Source organism: Macrosteles quadrilineatus, unplaced genomic scaffold, assembly GCF_028750875.1.
Source record: "Macrosteles quadrilineatus isolate MER2022 unplaced genomic scaffold, UCM_ALF_1.0 Scaffold_7__1_contigs__length_78375512, whole genome shotgun sequence".
Classification (NCBI taxonomy): Eukaryota; Metazoa; Arthropoda; class Insecta; order Hemiptera; family Cicadellidae; genus Macrosteles; species Macrosteles quadrilineatus.
In genome coordinates, this window is record NW_026542600.1 from 41,363,028 (window position 1) to 41,389,941 (window position 26,914).

Sequence of the window (26,914 nt, forward strand, 5' to 3'; positions counted from 1 at the left end):
TATTTACTGATATCGGAGATCATCCCATTTTTTTTTTTTACTACACATACTAGCACCATCCCACAACCACTAAAGCCCCCCACACACTACAAGACCAGACCTCCAGACCAGACCGTCTGGCTGCAACCAGACCGTCTTGGACGGCTCTACACACTCCCAGACCAGACGGTCTAACATTCGTAATTGAGAGACCGTGGTGAGAACTCCAACAATGGATGAAGACTGTCATGATGGTCGGTCGTCTGACAGACAGCGCTACACACTCACAGACCAGACAAAAATAGTGGTGGGGGAACCTCAGACCGTCCGTCTGTGGTCTGAGGGTTCAACCATCAGACACGCAGACCGTCTGGTCCGAGAAAATCGGTCTGCAGACAGCCCCACACACGATAAGACAAGTGCCAGACGCCAGACCAGACGGTCTGGTCTGTAGGTCTGGTCTGGTAGTGTGTGGGGGGCTTAACACCATAACACAACACACACAATACGATACAGAACGAGTACACTCGATCGAGTACAGTACAGTTGGGATGGGATTGGGTTGGGGTAGGAAATATGTGATATGTATAGTTCGGTTGGTATTGGATTGGATTGGATTAAGATTAAGACAAAGATTGATTGGTTAAGTTTTTTAAGTTAAGTTTAGGTTTAGTACACAGACGAGACAACACAACACATTACTCAGTCAAGAAACGCCACGTTTGTTTAGTTTAAATTTACTTAACTTAGGCCTAGTTTCATTAAAAACTAACATCACAGTTTCTATCAGTGAAGGATCCAAACTTTAACCTACTTATCTTTATTATTGTTTTAAGTTTATATTTGATTAGATAATCCCTTCCAGTGATGAATTATTTTTGTTTTACCATTTTTATTATGTATCAATTAATATTTCAACTGGGACAGTGTGCAAAATTTGATCTCCAACAAATGAAATGTTTAAGTAAGAATTGTTCTTTTCCATAATTTAACAGTCCACAATTAGGCCTAATTTTTAGTTGGATGGAACTGATATGCCAGTGCATTGTTTTTTAGGTTATGTACTAGCAATATAAAATTATTATAATTTTTATCAGTTTCTAATCTGCCAATGCATCTGAAGGCAGTCAGACCACCTTAAATTCAAAAGAAATTTAAAATCATTTATTTTATATTCATGTTATTAGAGCGTCCTTGACTTCCTGACTAACAGCGGCTACTTAGCATTTCAAATTTCCCTGGGATTAATCGTAAGACATTAATTGTTTTAGTTAATTTTAAGTATTATTGTAATTTAATCCTGACGACTTTTATTTTTAGGCTATTTAAGTTCAAACAGCACAAATTACATAGGCACACCTAAACTTTGTTAAAACTAAAACAAACACATAAATTCTTTTCTCAAGACTATTTTACAGAGATAATTATTATGCCTACCGGTATCAATAAATAAAATTTCAAGGAGGTGGAAGAAATATCTATTTGCTAACAATTTGCTGTCTGTCATAAGCTACCTCTGGACTTGCTTCACTCCTGGGGTCTTGATTCACTAGGTCCCGCTATCTGACTCTGGGTCGTTCTAGCGGACGTCATCTCATTGTTGCCCCAGCCATGCCTTTATAACCATTGCACCAATTTTTTTACTCTGTACATTTCCCAGCTATTTCAATCTTATGCTATTCACTCTTGGCTATATTATATCCAGTTCTTTGTTCATTTTCTTCAGATCTTGATTATTTGTTATTCGGCCCTCTCCTCTGTCATTAATTGATCCAAATACCATTCACAAAGTTTTTTTTTCAAAAACTCAGTTTCTTTTCATGTTGTTTAACTGGCTGTATCTAGCTTTGTTCTCCTGGTTAGTAGCATAGATAAAACATATTTACTTGGTAGATTTCTCATCCTTATAGAACAGCTGAAGTGCAATTTTATTGTTCTCTGTCCGGTGTACTGTAGAGGTTGTGTTTTGTTTACAATTTGTATCTCGTTTTTTCAGTCATTTAAAACCTTGTTTAACCAAATACAACGATGTAGGTCCTAATCATGATCAATAACTCGTCCCCTAGTTATTATAACTATATATAACCAAACTGTAAATCCCAAATCATGAAATTAACCCTAAAATAATAGAAACAAAATTTCGCCCATACTAGCGATCAGTGAGATTTGAGAGATAACAAGTTAATCTATGAGTTTAACCTTCACTACTTAGAATTTGTCAGCTTGAAAAATAAATGTTATATTTCTTAATAATTTTATAAAATAAAATAAAATTATTTTTTTAAGAAAATTTTAATACAATTATTTATTTAACTTATATTTACACTGGACTGAGAATTTCTATGAACAGAGCGTTTTAAGGCCTGAATTATAAAGGCATACATTTTGTTTTTTAATTACATTTGTTTTTTGAATTAAGTTTACTTCAGAGTATTTTTGAAATATGTCTAAAACTTTATGTGGAATTTGTTCAAAAGGGGTGAGGTCTTCAGCAAAATTTTGTAATAGCTGTGATAACTGGTTTCATTTAGGCTGTTTGAATTTGGACTACTCTACAGTAAAAAAAATGTCAATGGAACAAGTAAATCAATGGCAATGTACTGGATGCTTACAAAATACTAATAAAAATGAAACAGAACTGAAAACCGATATTCAACGAGAGGGGGTGTCTCTGGTAGAAGAAATAGACAGTGTGCTGTTGAAAGAAAAAGAAAATGAAGATGATTTAAAGCAAAAAGAAGAAGAACTGGAAGTAATGAAAAAGTGTCATGAAAACCAAGTACTTGATTTAGAGGATGAAATAAATACCCTTGAAGGTAAACTAAAAAAGGAAAAGGAATTGTAAGAAATTATAATATCACAAGCAGAAGAAGAAAAACGTGTCGCAACAGAAAAACTGTGGTATTTCTAATCAAACAACAGTATTAACAAATGCATGGAGTGTAACATACTTAGAGAAGAATCAAACAACATGATGTCATCTCTCAGAACCGTAGAAACCATTATATCACTGTTGAAATCAGAAAATAATGATCTAGAAAAAAAAACTACAGTCTATGGAAAATGTTAAATCCACCTGTTTAAGTTGTTTCCCCCCTCTAGCTACTCAATCAAGCATTAGGGTTGAATCTGACAGGTTATCAGATTGGCAGGAAGTTAAAATCTCCAAAAAAAGACAGTCTCAAGTTCTAATGAGAAGTACACCTACACTCAACATAAACAATCGCTTTGACACTCTCTCAGAAATCCACAAGAACAGACAAGAAGATGACACAGAATTAGTTCCTTCTACAACAATTAAACAAGCCAATACATCTGTAAACAAAAATATTGAAAAAAACAAAATCAAGAAAAAAACTAAAATGCTTTTGTGTGCTGATAGCCATGGCAGGGATATCTCACATCATCTAAATGGAAACACTAAATCTCTTGAGGCAGTAGGTTTTGTAAGACCTGGAGCCTGTGTAAATGAAGTCTTAATTGAGAAGAATATTGACGGGGAGAAACTTAACGAAGAAGATTTTTCGCTAATAATGGCTGGTTCTAATGATATTGCTAGAAATGAGGCCCAGCATGCCCTGGATAGTACATCAAAAACAATAAAAAAAATACAGCAAGCAAAGAATAATAGTTGTAGATTTTCCATTAATATATGACTTGACAGAATGATCTTGCGTGAACACTGAAATCAGGATCTCGAATGAAACTTTGGTACAAATGTGTTGTCAGTACAATAATGTAACACTGGTAAAAGTGAGTTCAACTGAGCGTTATCACCACACACAACATGGACAACACCTTAATAGAATCGGCAAGAGGTGGCTGGCCAATAAAATCATTGAGGCAGCATCTGAAACCCATATAGCAACGAATGAGGCCCTTACATCCAAATACAATGATGAGTTCTACAAGCTACCGGAAGAGACATCGCAGGATGTCATCCCCATCACAAACAGCTGTGAGGCACAGCAGTCCACACCCACAGGGAAACGACCAAGAGATGACAACACCAGCCAAATTAGGTTAGGTAGCTCTAGATTAGATTTTAAGATTAGACATAATTAAGATTCATTAATGCACATAAACATTCAAGGAATAAAAGAAAAATTCAAGGAATTAAGCTTAATTTTGGATCAAATAAATAAAAAAACTTTAATTAGGGGAGAGTGTTGTACCTTTGACCATCTTGTACCTTTGACCACCAGTCATATAGTGAAATCTAGAGGCTGTATAGGGAAGCTAATGAAACTAGTTCATAGATCAGCCACCAGAGAACTACTTCGCCTTGCATTGGAGATTGAAAACTGTGTTGGAAGATATTTGAGTTTATTCATTTTTGCTACTGAAAAGTAAAAATTTGTTGACTTAGGGGCGGTTCACGAGCTCGGGACTTCATAGCCCGCGACCAGACGTTGGTCCCGGACTATATAAGCGACGACCAAAAAATGGGTTCACGAGTCAGAGCCTAATGATGTGAAAGCCGGGCCCATTGTAGGTCGAGACCAAATCCATAGCGGAGCCTAATGACAGGGATTCGCATGGAATTTCTGTTGCGACGTTGGTAACAACCAGTAACAACAGTCTGGAAACACGTGAAGCCACTGCTGTTGACATACGCACTTCCATACAATAGGATGATCGTGATAAAAGACCAAAACGTCCTTCAAACCGATTATTTTTCTCGTTTTTCATTGTCCCAATGCTCGCCTATGATAATCTAAGTTTATTGATTTATAAACACAACAATCCACCTTTGTATGAAATCAGATAATGGAAGTCTTTAGTGACATATATATTTTTCTGTGTGCATTATTATAATTCAATTAAGATGCATGACATAAAATAACCGGGTATTTATAACCGGATGGATGCCTATTTTGCATAAATGCCCGATAATTAAGGATGGTGATTTTTGGATAGGATTATTTTAACTAAACTTATTTAAATGGTACAATTATTGAAACTAAAATGTATTTAGAAGTACTGATTATCTAAAATATATATAAACTAGCTGTAACCCGCGGGCTTTGCCCCGTTTAACTTCTTAATTTTCAAGATTCTCTCGTACGCATGGCTCAATCACGTCCTGGTTGAAGTTCTTTAGGTCCTTTAGGTTAGAGCTCGTTCGCTACGCTCACTCACCTTTAGGTTGGAACTCGTTCGCTGCGCTCACTTGCCTTCAGGTTAGCTCGTTCGCTACGCTAACTCGCCTCCAGGTTGAAGTTCGTTCGCTACGCTCACTCACCTTTTGGTTGCAAATTAGCTGTTGTCATAAATAATGTAAAAGAAATAATAGTGCTGCACCCTGTTGGTAATCCTTGTAACTTTAATGCTATTGAACATCATAGAACAGAACCAACTTGTTTAATTGAAACAACTGTTAAGATTCAATAATTCCATTTCTCATAAGGTTAACATGGGAAACTCCAGAGCCACTGGGGCGGAGCCCGAAAGGATTTTTGAAATAAGAATATGCCTATATGTTAATCGGGAATGTGAGCTATCATCATGCCAAATTTCAGCCCAATCCGACCAGTATTTTTCGCGTTCACTTGTCACAAACATACATCCATACATCCATCCATACATCCAAACTTTCTCATTTATAATATGAGTAGGATATATATAAATAAAATTAGAGTTTTGTCTGTATTAGATATAAAAATCGTATGTGTGTGCTGGATTTAATCGTGGCTGTAACCAAAGAATATTCTTTCCGTTATTCTTACACTCTATAATAATCTAACTATTAAATGTTGATAATAATATTCTGCAATTAGCTCGTAATATTATTTATGTTAACAGCTATGGTTTTTAATTTACATTTTGTGTTGTTGCGATTTTTAAAATCAGTTTCATTACAATGCATTTATATTTTACAAGGTAGGAAGGATTTACTAGTATTATATTATATTTACTTGTGGAAAAACATTGTTTTTTTTTCTTTGGGCATAGTTTAGAACTGAAAATTTTATTTGTTCTGCTTTCATTACCAAACAAATAGCTACCATCCAAACTTTACTAACATCCAATAAATCACCAGTTTCTCGATGAAAAGTGCCATCAACCAAAATTAGTGCAACTAAAATTTTTTTTTCAATTTAGAATACTGTAATGGATTTTGCTGTCGGGAAATCCGTGCCTTGGAGTGAACGCCTCAAATGACTCATTGACGGTATCTTTGGAACATTTTAATTTATCTTTAAATTCATCAAGTCATAAAAGGGTTTTAGTCATGATAACGAGCTGGTCTTATGCGAGGTAGTGGAGTGATGGTACATAATTGTTAACATAATACAGTATAGATATTTCATAGTCATATTCAATGCACACGGCGACCAGGGAGTACAACAGACAACACAAGACGGTGATATCACCGCTAACCATACTCAACGACTGACGGTTTGCTTGATGTTTCCCACGGCAAAAAACTATTTCTGATAATTATGTTAAATAACGATGGTTTAACTGTGGCTGATTAGTTATATTTATATTCTACGCATAATTTTGTCGTTAAAATTGTAATAACATGGGGTTTGTCAGTAAAATATCTTTGTTATGATACTACTTTGTTACGTGCATAATTTATCTGTCGTTTTAAGCTGTTTGATGATTTTTTTCATGTTTTATGAGCCTTTTTACCATTTTTACATATTTTTTAAATATGGTGTTGTGGGTAATGAAACTGTTCGGAATTTAATGAGGAACCATATTTAAACATTAGTTTTTAACAAATAATAAAAATAAAGGAGCTAATTAGATAAAACCGGCATCATGTCACGTTAAACCTGCCTCCTACCAGGTCTGAGTTGGAGACCAAACACCATTGTTCTTTTGGGCCCGAACCATCTCATTTGGGCTCGGACTTGACTCGTGAACCCACCGGGACTAATGCTCAGAAGCCGGGACTATCTGTAATTGGACTCGTGAACCCAACTTTTAAAACCGGGTTTTATCCCTGCACTAATTGTGTGCCGCCTATCAGTTTGGTCCGCGGCTTATATAGTCTCGAGCTCGTGAACCCGATTTTTTAAGTCGCGGCCCAAATACCGGTTATTTCCGGATTCTGGGCTCGGACTACGATAGTCCCGAGCTCGTGAACCGCCCCTTATTGTTTGTTTTATAAAATGTATATTTTTCTACAGATAAAAGTGAAAAAGGGGGGTTATTATTTGATGTTAATCCTCTAACTTCTCTTGGATGTTTGAAACTGATACTATCACATAGCCTATCTTTTGAGAATATATATAAAATGGCGGGAAGCACTAGTGTTGTACCTTTGACCACTTAATAGTAGTGTTCCTTTGACCAGGTCAAAGGTACAAAATCATCTGTATTCAGTGTAGTTATTACTGGTTTTTATTGAAATATGTTAATGTATTAATATTAAGCCATTGTTTGTAGAACCCACAGGAGGTTGTCACCAAGCTCCCCAACACTGCCAAATCATGTTGATAAGCACGTCAAAGAGAATTTTTCAATTTTGCAGTGGACTTTTTATCCTAAAAGTAGAATAAGTTATTTTAACTGTCATATGTAAGATATATATTTGTTTTTTTCTACCTGTTTTGGACTGAAATCGATATGCTGGTCAAAGGTACAACACCTACTGGTCAAAGGTACAACTGCATGTTGAACCTTTGACCACCATGTAACAAATTTTCTTTATTACTAAAAATAGGTTAAAACTTGTGACAAGGAACTAGAACAAATATTTAATCCACGGATAAACAGTTAAGTATCATAGTTGATTGCTTTTAAAATAATTGGAGCTTTCCTGTCTCTACAAAAAATTGTTAAGTGAAAACTGGTCAAAGGTACAACACTCTCCCCTATATATTCTTTTAATGGACATTGGTTGCCTAAAGAAATTATAGAACTGTTGAACAAAATCCATGGCTTCTGTGTAGCTGACTACTATGCTAGGAAAAATGGTTCAAGAGGTGGGTCAGCAATTTTACTAAAACAAAATGCAGGTATAGAATATAAAATAAGAAATGACCTTAAAATTGTTAATGAAGATTTTTATTTTAAATGTTCCATCATTGAAATTCTGAACTTTGTAAAACCGACAATAATTGTATCGTTATACAGAGTACCATACAAGTTCACATTAGCTAGTTTTCTGAAAAAGTTACAGTATTTATTAAATAAGTTGAAAGGGAGGAAAATGTTAAATGTATTAATAGCTACTAATTGTAATATTTATGTCTTAGATAATAAGGCTTCAGATGGATTTTTGAATGTTCTATATTTTAATGGTTTCAAAGTCAATGTTATGGAGGTGACCAGACCTAGCAGTGGAACTTGCATTGATAATATTATTACTAATGAGAAACATGAGATAGAAAACATCCTCGTTAAAGATATAGGTCTTTCTGATCATAGTGCCATTTGGGCTACATTACCCAGATTTAAAGAAAATAAAAAAAATAAAGAACATGTCCTTAAAAGATATTTTACTCCAAATGATATAGCTGAGTTTAAGAATAAAATTAAAAACTTGAAATGGAAGGTAGAGCTTGGGAAAAGCGTAAATGATAATTATAACAATTTTTTAAACGACTTCATTTTGACCATGAATGAAGTATTTCCACCTAGACCTCAGAGAGTAAAAAACAAAAAAAGAAATACAATGGGTGACAGAGGGGATCAAAGTTTCAAGTAGAAACAAACGACGTCTTCACAGAGAGGCAAAGGAGAATGGTGCTGAAGCACAACATTATTACAGATCTTAGATCTTACAGACAGTTATTTAAAAAAGTGGTTAGAGCAGCAAAGCGAAGGGCAAATGATCAATACATCAAACAAACAAAGTGCAAAAGTCAAGCATCTTGGAAAGTGATTAAAAATGAGCAAGGAATGAATACAAAGAAAAAGAACGATTTTACAGAAGTACTAATTAACGGATCCATAGTTAAAGACCCCAAAGTTATTCCAGATTATTTCAATGATCATTATCTAGACATAAGAAAGAAACTGAATATTCAAAGTAAACCAGAAAAGCTGTTAACTGTTGTAAAACAGGGATAAACTCAAAAAGTTTGTTTTTTGAGTTCAGAGAATTACATGTTAATGAAATTTTAAAGATCATACAATCACTACCAAATAAGGGGGAGCGAGCTGGCGTAGTGGTTAGAGCGCGGGACTTCAGTCCCTGAGGTCCCGGGTTCGATCCCCGCCAAGTCACCAATGGATTTATCTAAGTGATAATGCCGCAACCCCTAGGTCTAGCCCGAAGTAATGTGAAAAACAATCCCAGGCTCGTGCCTAGCGTACTAGGACAAAAAAAAAACAAAAAAAAACAACTACCAAATAAGAAATCTACTGGTTGGGACGAGATTCCTGTAACCTTAATCAAGGAGTGTAAAGATCATCTTGCTTTGCCAATCTGCACATTTATAAACCAATCATTGTTAACTGGTGATTTTCAATCAAAACTTAAAATATCAATTGTTAGGCCAATTTATAAAAAAGGTGATGAAAATTTAATTGAAAACTATCGCCCAGTCTCACTGTTACCTGTTATTTCAAAGATATTTGAGAAAGCTGCAAATTTACAATCACAGGAATATCTAGAAAAAAATAAATTAATAACTAAAAGTCAACACGGTTATCTAATCTCTTTAACAGATAATATTTACAGAGCATGGGACAGGTCACAGACTACTGCAGCAATTTGTTGTGACCTGTCAAAGGCATTTGATTGTGTAGACCACGATATCCTGTTAAAAAAATTAGAAGTATATGGAATCAGAGGGTACAGTTTGAAATGGTTTAGATCATACTTAACTAATAGAAAGCAAAAAACATCTTTAATAATAGATAACATGAAATATGAATCAAAATATGATACTGTAAAGTCAGGAGTTCCTCAGAGATCAATTGCCAATGAATATTAAGGCCGAAATAGTAATGATTGCAGATGATACTGCAACATTAATTAGAGATAATAGCACGAAAAAAATAGAATTTACAGCTCAGACAATAATAAATGAATTAGAACATTGGTTTAAAATAAATGGACTATTGCTGAATGCTGACAAGACAAATATAATTCACTTCAGAAGTATACAATATAGAGAGGGTGAAATAAAGATTAAAGTTGGCAACAATGGTTTAAGTAATCAGAAATCTGTAAAATTATTAGGTGTAATATGCGATGAAAATCTAAACTGGCATGAACATATTATACCATTATGCAAGAGACTAAACACAATTTGTTTTAACATGAGCTGCCTTGCACACTGTACCAGCATAGAAACTAAACTAATATTGTACTATGTCTATTTTTATCCGTTCTTGAAATATGGAATAACATTATGGGGTTCATCAAATTTAATAAAAAACGTCTTAAAAGTACAACAGAAATTCCTAAGAGCCATGACCCTCAAACAGCCTGGAAGCTCATGTAAAGAGATATTTAGAGGTTTAAAGATACTTACAGTAGCCTACCATGTATATACATCTTTGAGGTTCTGTGCCATATTAAAAATAATTTAAATTGGTACTATATTGAAAAAAATAGCCACAATTACAATACTAGTAACCAGGATTTACTTATATACCCTCATCACTCTACGACATCTTTAGAAAAGAGCATTCACTACATGGGAATTAAATTGTACAATAAACTCCCAAATGCCTTGAAAATTCTAGCAATGAGTCCAACACAATTTGCAGATAATGTTAAGAGCATTCTATTAAAAAGGCCAATTATAAAGTTAGTGATTTTTTAAATGATTCTCAAATATTATAAGCTGCTCCTGTTCCTCGCCGTAACATTTGATGATAGGTAAAAATTGATTTTTCAATGTTAGCCTTGTTGAATTTTTAATGTTAGCCTACAAAGATAGATAGCCTATATATTTTTTTTCGTTATGCAATTTTACAAATATTTTATTGACTACCATAAATCTTTTGTACATTTTTTATGTTTTACAGATATGTTTTATTATTAAATTATATAAATCCTGTTATTTAGTTTTAAGCTTGACAATATCTTTATAAATTTTCAGATAGACTATGCAATGTTTAGAGATGTTACAACATTTTTTGGTTATTAATACTAAATACGTTTAAGTCTGTTATTTTTTTTTTGTTTTAAGAAAGGACTATTTTTAAATGTTATAAGAAGATGACGAAGCACCTGTACATTTACCTGTAAACTCTGTACGTTATGTGCCAATAAACATGATGATGATGATGATGACGAGTGTCACCGGACATGAACTTACCACGAAAAACAAGCTTCAAAATTTAAATGTGATGTGAAGTTTACTTGTGGTTAGTAGTAATATGCTCCCAATTAGTTTAGACATACTTCAATAGCATCTTTGAGCTGCTGCCAGTCTAGTCCTACATTTTGGATTCTGTCATCTTGTTTGTTTTCACATAGATGAAGTGTAAGTTTTTGCTAACTCGAAATTTGAACCTTCTAAGTCTGGCTGATTATTTGGTCTTCTACTTATACCTCTGTTTTTCCTTTCTTATTTTTTATCCCACTTTTTGTCTTACTACGATATAACATATTTCTACTATTTTTCACTTTAAACTTAAGATGACCCATAAGGATTCAAAAGGAGATCTCTTAATGAGAGCACAGGTCGAGTATTACATTAAATTAAAGGTAGTCCATCTATGGGTATAACATAGTGTCGCAAGTCCAGCCTCAAAAAGTTAATTCTAGCCAAAACAGCGGTGATTTAGAATCACAAGTTAGCGTTATTTAATAGAGCTTATCATTCCTTGTCCCTAAAAGTTCCGCAATAGCTATTTTTTGTTGTAACCATTGCAGATAATGGATCAAGGAGCACTTAAGTACACGTAAGTACTGTTACCTACTAAACAAACTCTTTGAAGCAAATTTAATGTTTTTTAATCATACATGGGACACTCCACAAAGGGTCAGAAGGACATTTTTAATGAGAGCATAAATCAAATAGTATATCAAACTAAGTGTATTAAAAATTAAATGAAAACAGTGCCGCAAACCTGACCAAAAAGGTTGGTCCTATCCAAAACAGCAGCAGTTTAATATTACAGGGAATAGAAACTTACTTGAAGGCTTCGTCTCTGGCCGGTATTCCGGATAGACTGTGTCAAATTTAATTTAAAAACTGAACTGAGATGGCGGCGAGTTAAAAAAGTGGCACGTCATCTAGTTCGTTGAATGAGTAGATAGGCCTATTTTGAAGTTTTTCCTTCACTGAGGTTTTAAACCCAGCCACATCCATACTTCTGACTTCTTCAGGCAGACTATTGAAGAGTTTAATTGCGGTCACTGGGAAGCTATTCAGGGATTTGGACAGTCAGCATTGAGGGGTGTCGAGGTTAAACACTTAGCTTTGTTAAACAAGTTCAAGATCGTTAATTCAATCTGCCGCTGTTTTGGCTGGGGAATTACCTTTTAGTTTAATGTACTAAGTTACTTGACTTATGTTTTTTTAAGATTTCCTTTCGACTCCGTCTGGTCCATCCCAGGTACGATGGAAAAAAATTATATTTGGTTGAAAAATTATATTTTAGGTACCGTACTTATTTACAACGTTTTATTGCATTATCTGCAATGGTTCACAAAATAAAATATCGTTCCCAGAATACCTATGTAATTTTATTAGGTACTATTTTATATTGTTAGGGTTATACTTTTCTTAGGTACTTCTTGTTTGAGTATTCAACCTGTTCATCTCCATTGAGATTAGCTGCATTGTTAAGTCAAAGATTTATGTAAAACCTTTTGTTACAGTTTGCCAACGAATTGTGGAAGAAATCGAAAAAGAAATAGACAAAACAAGTCCTGACAAAAAAGTTGATGTAGGTAGTTACAGGCTTGATGGAAACGGGGAGATGAAAAAATCATCAGTAAGTCTGTAGTGCAATTTCAATTTTACAATTACTGACCTTATTATTTGTTGTTGTTGACGAGTATGGTATCAATAGGAGATCTCGCAAAGTTAATCTTATTCAAGACACATTTATTATACAGTATTAAAAATCTTGTCATTCTTTTATATTAAAAACTATGACTTTGAAAGCAACTCATAGTTTTTAATATAAAATAATAGTCATAGTCATAGTCATAGTCAAGAATCTTTATTCATAGTATGCATAGTTGTACATGAATAGTGTCAAATAAGTTAAAACTAATGCTTAAAACTATGATATCGCCATTTTCAATTCGTCTAACGAGTACAAGGACAGGTCCATTAAATATTCCTTGAGACGTTTTTTAAAAATGTTGGGTTTTTGTTCTGTTTTAATTTTCAAAGGAATAAATTTTAAAAATTCATGTCCTGCATTGACAGTCTTTTTTTTTAAGAGCTCTAATTTGTGTTTTCCAATTACAAAATTATTTTTGTTACGTGTATTGTAGTTATGATTATTTTCTTTAATTGGTGGAATAAAATTTTTGTTTTTGACAAACATAATACATTCAAGAACATACAAACCATAAACAGTGAGGATCCTTAGACGTTTAAAGTGTTCTTTTGCAGAATCATCTTTGTTCATTTTTAACATAGCTCTGATTGATTGCTTCTGTATTGTCAAAATTTGGTCTAGATTCGAATTTGAGGTGGCTCCATATACACATATGCCATAAGATATATGGGATTGAATATGGGAAAAATAGATCATTTTTAAAACATCAACACTGCATAGTTTTGACATTTTTCTAATCGCACAAAGACCAGAATTTATTTTATTGATAACAAGTTTACAATGTTTGTCCCAAGACAAGTTGCTGTCCAATGTCAGGCCAAGGAACCTTACGGCTTCTGTTATTTCAATTGGTTGGTTATTTACTTCAATATTAGGATTGGAATTGTTTTTGTTTTGTTTTGTTTTGAATGTGACACATTTGGTTTTACTTTCATTTAATTTTAAATTGTGATTATTAAAAAAATCCTCAATACAAGCTATTTCTATTGTGGATAGCAACTCAACATCTTCTGCAGTTTTCCCAGATACTTTAAGATTAGAGTCATCTGCATAAAGATACAAACCTGTACATGGGGCAAAATTTAGACACTTTTTAAAATTTGTTAAGTAACAAATGAAAAGTAAAGGTCCCAGGACCGATCCTTGAGGTACACCAGATCTTATTGTGCCCATATTTGAACTGTATTTTGATTTATAATTGTCTTTAGTGATGTGAGTTATTTCAACAAACTGTTGTCTATTTGATAAGTATGATTTAAACCAATTAAGAGAGTTATACCTGATTCCAATTTTTTCTAATTTAAAAAGTAATAGTTCATGATTAACGCTATCAAACGCCTTCGACAAATCCATGAACACTCCCAACACGTGCTCACCCTTGTCAATTGACTCAATGACTGATTCGACAAAGCCAACAATCGCTGTAATAGTGGACTTATCTTTCCTAAATCCGTGTTGGATGTCTTCTAGGATTGAATTTTCTTCTAAGAACACAGTTAATTGATTAGAAACAATTTTCTCGTAAATTTTAGATATTGGTGATAGCAAAGATATTGGTCGGTAATTACCAATATCTGTAGCCTCATTAGATTTAGGAATTGGTATTACTTTAGCAATTTTTAAATTGTCTGGAAAAATGCCACTAACAAAAGAGGAGTTGATTAAATGAGAGAGAATTTTACTTAGCTGCTTTCTTACAAATTTTATGACTGACATTGGAATCCCGTCATGGCTGGAGGATAGTTTGTTTTTAAAAGAATTTATGATTTTTTCAATTTCATCTTTATTAGTGTCACGAAAATAGAATTGATTTTGAATATTGACACAGGTTGAGCCGGTTGGAGATAGTTGTTCACGGATATCTCTGGAAGTCTGTTGGCTACAAGAAGGGGACACATTAATAGGCCTGTCCTTCACAACATTAATAAAATAAGAATTGAATAAATTACTAATTTCGAGAGGATCTGTAACTCTTTTGTTTCCATTTACTAAAAATATATTATTTGTGCAATTAACTGAACTTTTCCTGGTTTCTGAGTTTATAATATCCCAAGTAGTTTTAATTACATTTTTGGATTTCTTAATCTTGCTATCATAAAACTGTTTTTTTACTTCAATCAGTTTTTTTCTATATATTTTATTTCTTAATCTACCTAATTTTGCCAAATTTAAGTCATTATTGAAACGAGCTTGTTTATTTATTTGAATAATCTGTTTTTTCTCTTCCCTTAAACTGTCATTTATCCAAGATTTTCTTGTAGTTCTTAATTTCATTGTTCTTTTGGGGAATGATAAGTCAAAGTAGTATAAGAGCAGTTTGAAAAAAACATCAAATTTTTTATCAACTGGAGAAAAAATAACTGTCTGCCAATTTTCAGCTTCTATGTAATTTTTAAACAATTCTTTATTTTCTTTACTAAATTGTCTCCTATTGTCAATTATATAATCAGTATTACATTGTTTAGTTTGTGAATTTAAAATTTGGAGAATTTGACCGTCATGATCTGACAGTAATGTAATTACACCGCTTGCTTTAATTTCATCTTTTTTAAAGTTAGTAAGAAAGTTATCTATTGCTGAAGTTGATCCATTAAAAACTCGGGTTGGAAAATTTACAGCACAACTCATATGAAAACTCCTTAAAATGTTTTTCAACCTGCAAAGTGTGTTTTTTGCTCGATTGTTGTCGGTTTCCAGTACATCGATATTAATATCACCTGCAACTATTAAATGTGTATTTTTCAAATTTTTGGAAACAAAAGAGTTGATAATACTCTCAAGCCTATCCAAAAACACATTAACATTGCTCTTTGGGGATCTGTATACACCTAACAAGACAAATTTAACCTTATCAATTACAAACATTGTAGCACAACACTCAAACTGCTTCTCTTCCAGAATACATTCCTGATTGGGAATAGCCACCCGTGACCAAATTAAGTGCTCTTTACTTAAAATTACAACTCCTCCCCAATTAGAACTTGTACGGCAAAAATAAGAGTTGAGCTTGTAATGTTCAATGTTCAAACGATCAATTTCCTGCAATTTTATTTTGTGTTCTGTTAAAACTATTATATCGGGGTTTATTTCATCAAGAACAATTTGTAAGGACTCTAATTTTGAGGCTAAGCCTTGGATATTTTGATGGAAAATTGTTGTATCTTTGAATTTTAAAGTTTTAGCTATGTGACCAGAGTTACCTTTGGAGAGCAGTTTAAAGAGGGCACGGGTAGACTAATCCCATCATTACTACTGTGGGACTCACTAGAATGACCATTAGCACTTTCACTGGACACTACAGAAGCTGATGTTGGTGAAGCTGATGTAGGACTGCTCCCTCCCTCAATGGTGACTACAGTTGACTGGGTTGGAGTTGCCTGGGGGCTGGACAATTTCTCAGTTGTCGACTCCGGGGATGCAGCAGGTTGGGCTCTAACCACTGTGGTTGAGTCAGGTGGCTGTGTTTTTGAAGCAGGTAGATTATGACAAGTTGGTATTGTCAGGGACTCATCACCAATATTTTCTTGTGCCGCTATGCTCACTAGTTGTGTCTTCATGTGCAATAAATTTGTCATTTTGTGGAGAAATTCTGTATGAGACAAGCCGTTTCTCAATTCTCTGTGGGAGTCTTGATGATAGGACACAATAGTAACATCTGCCTCGGTTTCACGTTGAAAGTCGACAATGTTTGAAGTAAATTTTTCCAGTTTAATTTTATCTCGCACACATCCGATTGGTGAGCATATTAGATGGTGAAACCCTCTTCTTTTGAAGTCGTTTTTCAGTTGGTGAAAGGCCGTGTCATAGTCCCAGTTGTTAGGTTTGCCATAATAACGGTTCTTTGTTATAAGGCTGTAGATTGAGGCCCCTTGGGTGTTTTGTAGGGCTAAGTGGTGACTAAGGCATTGGGAGGGACTTGGTTTGCCAAAATAGTCTTTGAAGACAACTGCCACACCAGCAGACATATGGCGGGAATCACAGAAGTCAGCCGAGATGCTATGTGCAAAAGCTACAGTCCGATCACTCCTATACTCTTCTATTATCTTTGACATGTGCCTGTCCGTTACATAGATTCTAGGTTTTTCAAGATGATTTTCTTGATCAATATTAGCCTGACAGTTCATTATTTTTTTAATTTTGTTAGTGATAAGGCGATCCAGTACGTTTTTTCCTGTATTGTTTAAATGGAGGCCATGATTCGTAAAGTGGTATCTCCTGAGGTTATCAAGGTCCACCACATGTACCGATTCCAGTCGAGCTCCTAATTCTCTGATATAGTGGTTAGCCAAAACTATATCATTATGCATCGGATGTGTGTTTGATAGGTCATGTCTGTGGGGTATAGAGGTTATTATAACTGGTTTAGTTAGACTTAATTTTTTTAATCTTTCTTCTAAGGAGGAAAATATTCCGGATAGATCATGTCGTAGTGTGTCATTTGTTCCTCCAATGATGGTAATGATTTCTTCTTTACAATGCAATGCAGTTTCAGCGACTTGTATAAGCCCTGCATTTGGCATTACTGATCCTACCACCCGAAATTTTTCAGGGTCACTTTGTTCAATCTTAGGACCAATATTCCTTCCTTGGCTATCTGAATACACAGATATTTTTATTTTACTATTGTCTTGATTTTGATGATTTAGCAATGGTGGTTTTAATTCAGGTAAGTTATTCTGCGCTGTTATGTTGTGATTCCTCTTCTTTTTTTTATTGTTATTGAAATTCTTTGTTAGTTGAGCTTTGGGTAGTTTAGTCTTCTTTGAATCCGTATTCTTTGAATCCGTATTACCATTATGTGAACTTGATGTATTTTCTTTATTTTTTGTACCTAACCCATCAAACAAAAGATCGAGTAATGTGTTTTTGTTTAGATGCATAAATGAATTATTATGGGTAATTAATGCCAGTTTTGCTCTTTCACATAAAATTTGTGATTCAGAAAAAACTTTAGGTAGGGTCTGTTCAAGTACTGTTAGAGATATTGAAGTTGGCTCATTCTGGAGTCTGTTGGCTATGAGCTCCGCAGACAGTAACATGTGGATTCCACAATCTGCTAAGTTTGATTGCTGCGGCGATGTGACGTTTGTGACCGTTGCGCTCATTGAAGGGTGATAGACATTCATTATCTTATCAGCTATTGTCATTGCATGTGGAAGGTTAGCATTTTTTAGTGAGTCAAAATAATAGAAAACCTTCTGGAGCACATCCCACAGCAGAAGGCTCCAATGTGTTCCTGATCCTCCTATTGGTTGAATGTTGGATGAGTCATTTACTGCTATAAACACAAATCGCTTCTTATCAAGGTTTTGTGGCTTGAGGATGTCTTCATAATCATTAAGGGTTTTAATGGCCAAAGCTATGACAGGATTAACAAAAAATGTTTCCTTGTGAAATAAATCATTCAAAATGTCAAAGATAATTCTAATTGTGTCATCCGTAAGCCATTTAGACTCTAGTAGTGACAGAGTTATATTTCCTTTATCTTCGATTTCATTTATTGTATTATTATATTTATTTTGAGGTACTTCTTTTGGAGTCGATGTGATTGTATGTAGGTTGGGTTCTGTGGGACTATTTATGGTACATGATGTGTCGGAGCTTTCAAAGGTCGAATGTAACATACTTGTATCACTTTGGTGTGTGTCGTTAGTAGATCTGGACTTTGTATTATTTTTCCTAAGTTTCATGCTAGAATTAAAACTTTGTTCAGCTTCCTTCAAAGCATTATTAAATTTGATGTTTTTTTGCTTAAGAACACCATACTTAGATTTGTTTTCTTGAAACAAACAGATATCAATTTCCTTGATAAAGCCTACTTCGTTACTGCCATAGAAAATAACTTTATATTTCTTGACCTTGTCGTTGGATGCATCAATCCCCTCAATCACAGCAGGCCAATAAGGATGACCTTTTACTTTAGCAAAAACCCTATCACCCTTTTTAAATTTATACTTATTGTCCATAACAGTTAAAATTGAATTTGTTTATGTTTACTAATGTCCACTATTTTTAGGCTTAAAATGAAAGTACTTGACAGACATGTAAAGACAAAATATTTTTTAACTTTTAAAAAGGTTTTAACTTCAAATTTGCATAAAAATATTAGTTCTGGCAAAATCACTAAGTAAATAAACCAAACAGATAGGTCAGCAATGCTATGCACAGTTATCTCACTGATAACAGCCCTTTGACCTACACCTAGGTTGAGGCCAAGGTGTGCTGGGCCAATTAGTTGCTGGATAGCCTTTGCAGAGTAGGTACTGGTTTGAGTAGTTTATATTAGTGTTTCAGTGATTTCAAGGCAAATACCTTAAACTGCTGTTAAAATCTACTTCCACCGTTTCAACAAATTATATGGTGTGTATTCTATTGATATAGGCTAGTAATCAATTACATATTCACACAAAGTTTTTGAAACAAATTTTCAACAAAAGTTTTTCAGTAGATATATAAATAAAAATAAACTCACAAATTAAAATAGTTTTCCTTCTGAAACTGTATTTTCACAAAATAAAAATTTTGTCCATGGTTTAAAAAACCTGAATATAGGTTAACTTGGTCCAGTACTTGTATAAGCTGATTTAAAGATTACTATTCTATAAATCTTTAAAACTTAATTTATCAAAATATTTTCCTCTCTTATTTCTTTCATACTTATGATTTTTACAAAATTTAGAGTAGTTAAAACTATTAAAATTCACTTAAACTGTTGAGCTTAGAAAACACTGTTACTTATTCTTGTTTGTGCTTGCAACTCAATTGACATTTTAGAAAGCAAATAGATCATAAATAAGAATTCTTTCATAAATTAGATTCCTGAGCTTTATTTTGGTAATATCTATCTACATGTGTACAGCTCCTGACTTCTAAGCTGGCACTTGGCCTAGTGCGGGCAGTGGGAGGTGGGTGGAGGTAAGGAAAAGACCAGACTGCAAATATTTCCGCTGCCTCACGGAGTTGACTCCTCATGTATCATGTACTTGAGCGCCTTCACGTTAGTCGCGAGGACAAGTTGACGCAACCCGCATGACGAGACATGATTTTTTTGAACCAGCTGCTAGTAGCGATCGGCCAAGTGCCAGCAATTAGATGTCACGAGCTGTATTCCAACAAATGTTGATGCATTTAGCAGTGATGGAGGTTAATTATATTCTATCAAAGATTCAGTAGTTCAACACCTTGACAGTTTCTGATTGGACCTATGCAGATAGTCACATTTTGCATTGCAAATGTTACAACTAACTCAACAGTTAATTAATTGATGTTTAATCCAATCATATTTTTTTTAATGTATCAGGTGAGCTAAACATCTACATTTCAGTATCGACTACTGAATAGCGATTAATTTGTACTCGTAACCACATTGTAATCTAGTAAAATAAATTTTACAAAATTTTTTAACTTACAACTCAATGTTTTTAAACTATGGTGCAATTATTTGGTATATTTTAATGATCACATGTTTATTACAATTGCAGGTAGAGTTAAGACGGTCAGAGGTATTTTTATCAGATGTTATTGAGAAGATTTGTGATAGAATGGAAGATTATGTCCGTGCCACATACAAATCTAATGGACAATTGGCTGTTTTAAAACTAGTCTTGGAAGATGGGAAGATGAATCCGGACCTCCAAGACGTAGATATTGTCACTGATGGTGAAATCCATACTTTGAAGTACCATGTAAGTAAACTATGTCAACATTTGGTTAAAGACTTTAGGCCAGGTTAAACACCCAACACTCAGTGGCGTACCGAGGGGGGGGGGGGGGGCGGTCCGCCCCAGGCCCCACACCAACATAGGCCCCCAAATCAGGGCCGTATTCCCCTAACTTCGAACACGGCCATTGCCGAGGGCCTCTTGGCCTAGGAAGGGGCCTTACTTGGGTCTCGAAAATTCGAAAATAAATTTTGCTTTTGAATATAATAATCTGTTCTCACAATCACCGGAAGTGTCTGCAAAGATTGCGCGATCGAAAATCACGACTCCCAGCGATCGCGGGTGATGATAATAAGGTCTTGCAACCGCAAATAGATGTTCCGTGTTCACAATTTCGCCGCGATTGCAGGGGACGATAATGTTGTCCACGCGTTCGCCGGAGATATTGACGATTTCCGCTTGTAGAATATATCCCTGTGTCCGCGAAAGATGTTCACTATTCCACCGTTAACATAGGACATGTTTACAATTGCTCCGCGGTCTCGGAGATAACCCGCGCGACCGCGGGAGACGGAGATTACGACCCCAAACACGGACGCTCACGATTTCGTCTTCACAGATGACAATATCTTTCTTTTTTGCCCCGATCACAGAAGTCGTTTGGACCAATTATAGTAAAATATAATGTATAATATAAAGATAGGGGCCTAATATAATTATATAATGTATTTTATACAAAAATAGTAGGCCTATCTCCTAAATAAAACAAATTTAAAGAAGTGTCAGAAAAAAACTTGATTTGTGTTACTTCTTGGAGTGCTCAAGCTTATTTCGAATCTCCAACTCATAAAAACTTAAAATGTTAAAAACTTCAAGGAAAATTTAATTTAGCATCATTCAATTTTTCTCAAATACAAAAATAGATTACATTTAAAATAGTTGAAGTAAGCTCATTTAATCAGTGATACAAAATACATTAAAAGCGTATATTTCTTTTTAATTTTAATTACTGTTTAGGGTTACTTTTTTAATAAACACCATGGTACCCTGTTTAAAATAATTTTAAACATAAAATTATTTTAAACATGTTAGGCCTACTATGGTATTTATTATTTCACTTGTATATATATATATATGTATGTAAAAAAGGCCCTCTCATCTAAGCCGCCCCAGGCCCGCAACTATGACAGTACGCCACTGCCAACACTCAAAACAGTTGTTATCTAAAAATGTTGTTTTAAAAATTCCGTGCTTTTGTTGCAGTGCATTCTTATTCCTTAAGCAAGGGTTGAATTGAAACTATCTTAAATGTAATATCCTGTTATCAATACCTAACTCAGTCTTAGCTGAAAGTCACTGCTCAGCTGAGCGTTTTCTTGCTTGTCATGTCATGGTAGCAAAAAAGGAGTTGTTATTGTTAAGCTTTAATAGTAGAATTTCAAGATTCAATAGTTATTTGTGTAACTAGTGAGCAAAATGAGCAATTGACTCACTCGAGAGAAATACTTACTCACGAGCCGTAGGCGAGTGAGGAATGGTTTCTTGAGTGAGGCAATTGCACTTTGCACTCGAGTTGCACATTATATTTTTCCTACAGTTTCCATAAAACAAATAAATTGGTAAAGAAACGTAACATATTTTAACACAGAAGTGAACTTTTAATATGACATTTAATGATACAACAGTACAACAACTGGCCAGCTGATTTACCAGTGCCAACTATTTACTGGTGGATTTACTGGCCAGTGCTGCCAACGTATTTCGCGCGCATACGACCTTGCACGTTGCAAATCTGGAGTGAGACAATGTTAACATTGTCTCACTGATGAGCAAATTGGCCACTTTGCTTTCTCAAATCAGTGAGAGAACATGTACATTGTTTGGTAACTGTAGGAAAAAAGTTTTTATTCATAATACAGTACAACTTTGTTATACATGAATAGTGTCTATTGTTACTTACTATCTAAATTAGCAATAAGAAACAGTTAAACTGTGGCGTATTTCAGCTACATTTTGGTGATTGTGGTCGTTTGATTCACTACAACGACCAAACTGTTCGTGTAGGAAACAACAACTGGATCCTTTTATTTAACTAGAGGAGACAAATTTTACCGGCTAATCACAGACCCAAAGAGCCAGCTTTGATGATTATTAATACTAATCGAACCATTTTAACTACAGAAATACCATAATCTTTGAATGTATGCAATAATTATTAATCAGTCAACTGGACACAACGTGAACTAACATTTGAGAAAATCCAAATTGAAAGGTGACGCTATAAATAAAATAAGCAATTTTGACTACAGAATCTGGAAATAATAATTAATGAAATTTAAACTAATTAGATATCTAACACCATACCTCTCGTGGGGGCCTTACCTCCATGTTCCCGGGTTCCTACCCCGACACGTCCATCTTCTTACGGATCACCGACAAAAAGGCCCCGTCCTCGCTTCCTCCACTGAGCTCACGTGCTCGCCGCGCATGTGCGATCAGTCGTGAGTTGAGTGTGCCTTCTTGGCGGGACATTTGAATTGGGTACCTCAGGTTGTGGAGGCTGAGCTCCACAAAACATTACAAAATACTAAACATTATTTAAAATTGGTATTACTAAAATCTTCTATACTGTAAGGTGCAAGGTCAAGTAAAATGCTTTCAGTTTTGTCATAAATTTAGATTTGTTTTTTCGTTTTAACTTTAACTAAATAATTTTTACCCCATGTATTATAATTATGCACAGGTAATTCTTGAGTCTCAGCAATATGGAAAAAATATTAAATTGTATCAAAAATATATAAGGCGTGAACTGTAAAATACCCACCCCTCTAAAATAGGATTTGGTGGACTGGTCATATTTTAATTTATGTATCAATCTGATTGTTTTTTGTTGTATTTTCAAAATCGTTTTTAAATTATTTGTACCCATCTTCAATTGCCTATTCTAAGTCTGAGTTGTTAATGCTTGTTTTAATTTACATTGATGATCTTTTTTAGTGTGAGAGCATCCTAGAGGAGCATGAAGACACGGCAATGAAATTATTCCGCAGTGGAGTCGACAACATTGACATACGATTGTGTTCAAATTCTGCTCGTTTTTGCAAACAAACTCTTGATGATGATTACAATTTTGAGGATGAAAAAGATGAGTTATAACTATAATGAGTTGTTTAGTTAGCTGGTAGAATCAAATCAGGTGTAACATCTTCCTTTTTGTATGAATCAGTATAATCTCTTACCATGTCAAATTTTAAAATGTGCCTTGCATCAAATCCTTAAACCTTAGGTAGGAGTTACCACAACGTAGCTGTTAAAAATTGTTTATTATACACTCATTTTAATTTAACTTTGACTAAATTTATCTTTGTTAATTTTCAATCAGAAGGGAAGTTAATTTGTTTTAATGAATTTCCTCTATAGCATAGCATATAAGCTATTGGATTACTTACTGTATTAACCTAATGCTGTTTAAAATACGGAATAAAATCTGACATGTTTGAAGAAATATTTTAGTTAAAAATTCAATTAGACAAATAGAAATTCTTTCAGTCTGCAGGTTTGCAGCGGTGGAGGTATTTGTGGGGGTATTTTTACTGAATAGTAGCGGGTTGTTTGATTTATTTAATATGTTCATCCATACCTAATTTGAAACGTTGTTGTCAGAAATATTACAATTATCGCATGATTTTATACTTGTAAATACTTAAAGTATTATTTTAATACGGTATTTGTATAAATGAACAACATTTAACATGAGAGAGACTGTTAAGTAATGAACAACAACAAAATAAAAGATAATCTTATTTTTATCGTGTAAAAATCGATAATCTTGAAATAAATATACACCTATATTTTTATACCAATATTTAAAAAAGCTATATTTTTAAAATCCATGTTGTCTTAGTAAATAAATCATAAATAAATTGTGATCAAAGAATTGTAAATAACTCTTCTAGGTTTTCAACATTAACATTAGAAACAAATAAATTATGTTGATGTGATTTTACAATTATTTTTAATTACATAGTTTTGTTAGGTTCTTACAAAGAACAGTAAATCAAGTTGTAAATTAATATCTAGATGTAATAGAGTATAACAATTTTAATTTTTAAACATTTGTTAAAATCATGTTACTAGCTTTACTTTTAGGTTACAACATGAACAACTTGTAATTAATCCAAAACAAATCGACATATTTGCAACAAAGTATAAAGAAGTCCAAACATAAGTAAAAAATGTAAATATAAGCCTAAAGATCTATGTAATATTGTTTTGAACTATCATCACCGACTTCAAACTTTCAATCAAAATTAACTAACTTTGCTTGTTTTTTATCGTGATGTACAGATGATGAAATTTTGAGTTTATTGCACAATATTGCTAGTGTATTGAGTTTATTGCACAATATTGCTAGTGTATTGAGTTTATTGCACAATATTGCTAGTGTATAGAGAGTACCCACCATTTTAAGTTATGAAAGTTTGAAGCATGTATGACAGATCATTTAATGGGATTTATTTAGGAAGTGTATGTATGTAGCTATTTTCTAAACAGTTTTGTGAATGCACTATAGGCAGGGCCGTATTTAGAATCTATGAAGACCCTGGCGGCTCACATCAAAGAGGTCTATATTTTAATTCTTTAAAGGCTGGAGCTTGGGGAGTTTTGAAATAGATGTGGTACAAGAAGATAATCTATTGTAATTGTGTAACAATTCACAACCATTAAATACATAAAAAGAAACTATTATATGTAGAGAAATCTTCAAATGGGGTACTTCACCTAGGAAAAATATTTTTTTTATTATTTTATATTTTATAATAGCGCCAAAAACTAGGTGAAGTTACCCATTTAAAGTTTTCCCTTCATCTAAGTTGTTGAGATAGTAATGGTGGCACAGTAAAGTTGTTAACCCTGTATAATATATTTTTTTTTTTAATCTGTTGTTTTAAGGATTTCTCAATGTGACAAAAGTGAGCTTAAAAATGACATACATGCATATACCAAAAATCATTGTCAATGGTATATTAAATTTAATTGCAAACCTGCTGTCGGTTTGGACAAAAATTAGATAATGGAGTAAACTTGTTCTTCTCTGAGGGCTTGTTAAGTACTGGATGCGGCAAAATATCTGATGGTTTTTAAGTAAAAAAAACTTAGACTAAACAATTAAATTGATATGAAAAGTTGAATTGCATATTGTAGAAAGGTGCTCGTGTAGATTAGTGAAAGTAACATCACAACAATGAATCAACTGTGTTTAAGATCTGAATATAACATCCTTTATACAATGCACTTCTTTCATTGAGCATTCCTCCAGTTTGGAGGTAAAACTATGGAACCTTTTCTAAGTTTGCACAAGGCATGTTGGCAATTTCATGGCTTATGGCTTTTCTCAGTTTGTCCAGTGTGCAGGGGTTAGTTGTGTAAGGAACCCCTACAAGAAAGTCACAAACCCTAACTTCTGGTGACCAGCCATGCAATGTCCCCGAAACTTGAGATCCCTTGACTGCAAAACTCAAATCAAAACTACGGCTCAGTACAATAATTAAAGAAGGAAACAGATTTTTATTGTTTTAGAGGTTGTGCTGGAGGACTGTGTGATTGGTGATTAAAGAACAAACTATTTGTCGAATCCCACTCCCTCTTCCCACCCAACCTATTGGAAATTGGAAGATGCAAGCTAATAACTTCCCAATAAATGAGCAAGCACACCCTTACACAGCCCAACACACACATACACTCTCATACTTTCACCCAGCTGATGTAAGAGTAAAGTTATTGTCTGTAGATTGAGATGATGTGCGTTTGACCGTAGGTAACATGGTAAAACCTAGACTCATGACTGATTTACTTTTTTATTTTAATGTCCCTAGAGGCCAAAAACAATATTCAGTGATATGTTTATTATATATATATGAACGTGATGTCTGAATATGTTGAAATGTACAAATGTGTTGGGTTGAATAAACTTGAATGAGTTCCCAAACCATTACTGGACAGTCACAAACATGATTACAATTGATTAAAAGTCTGGCGCATATCCTTCCTCCATACATCTTTCTAGAGCGTGTCTATCTCATCCACCCCTCACCAACCTTGCTCAACAGTACAGCAGCAAAAACTGTCATCTTAACTGTCAGCATAAATATTTTGTTGCATCTTGTATAAGAAGTACTGTAACATGACAAAGTTAGCATTTCCTTTTCATGTATTTAAAAGTGAAAAAATCTTATAATTATTGTAACGATTTCCTTTTGTGTGTATCAATATCCCCTGGCAATCAATTTGTAAAAAAACTGTGATAGAAAAAATATATTTTGTATTTTTTA

The 26,914-nt window shown here is 33.9% G+C and overlaps 1 protein-coding gene across 1 annotated transcript; it reads left to right on the forward strand.

The window, feature by feature from the left end:
• The first annotated feature begins 661 nt into the window (after window positions 1–661).
• On the forward strand, window positions 662–26,914 carry LOC128997951 (protein seele). Its single transcript, XM_054423805.1, has 4 exons — window positions 662–699; window positions 12,728–12,843; window positions 20,403–20,606; window positions 23,580–26,914. The coding sequence occupies exons 2-4, from the start codon at window positions 12,829–12,831 to the stop codon at window positions 23,736–23,738; spliced, it is 378 nt and encodes a 125-aa protein (XP_054279780.1). The 5' UTR covers window positions 662–699; window positions 12,728–12,828; the 3' UTR covers window positions 23,739–26,914.

Bases quoted from the DNA above. Each gene is read 5' to 3' on its own strand.
- LOC128997951 (XM_054423805.1), top strand. The intron at 20,607-23,579 runs GTAAGTAAACTA...GATCTTTTTTAG, and splicing joins TCCATACTTTGAAGTACCAT to TGTGAGAGCATCCTAGAGGA.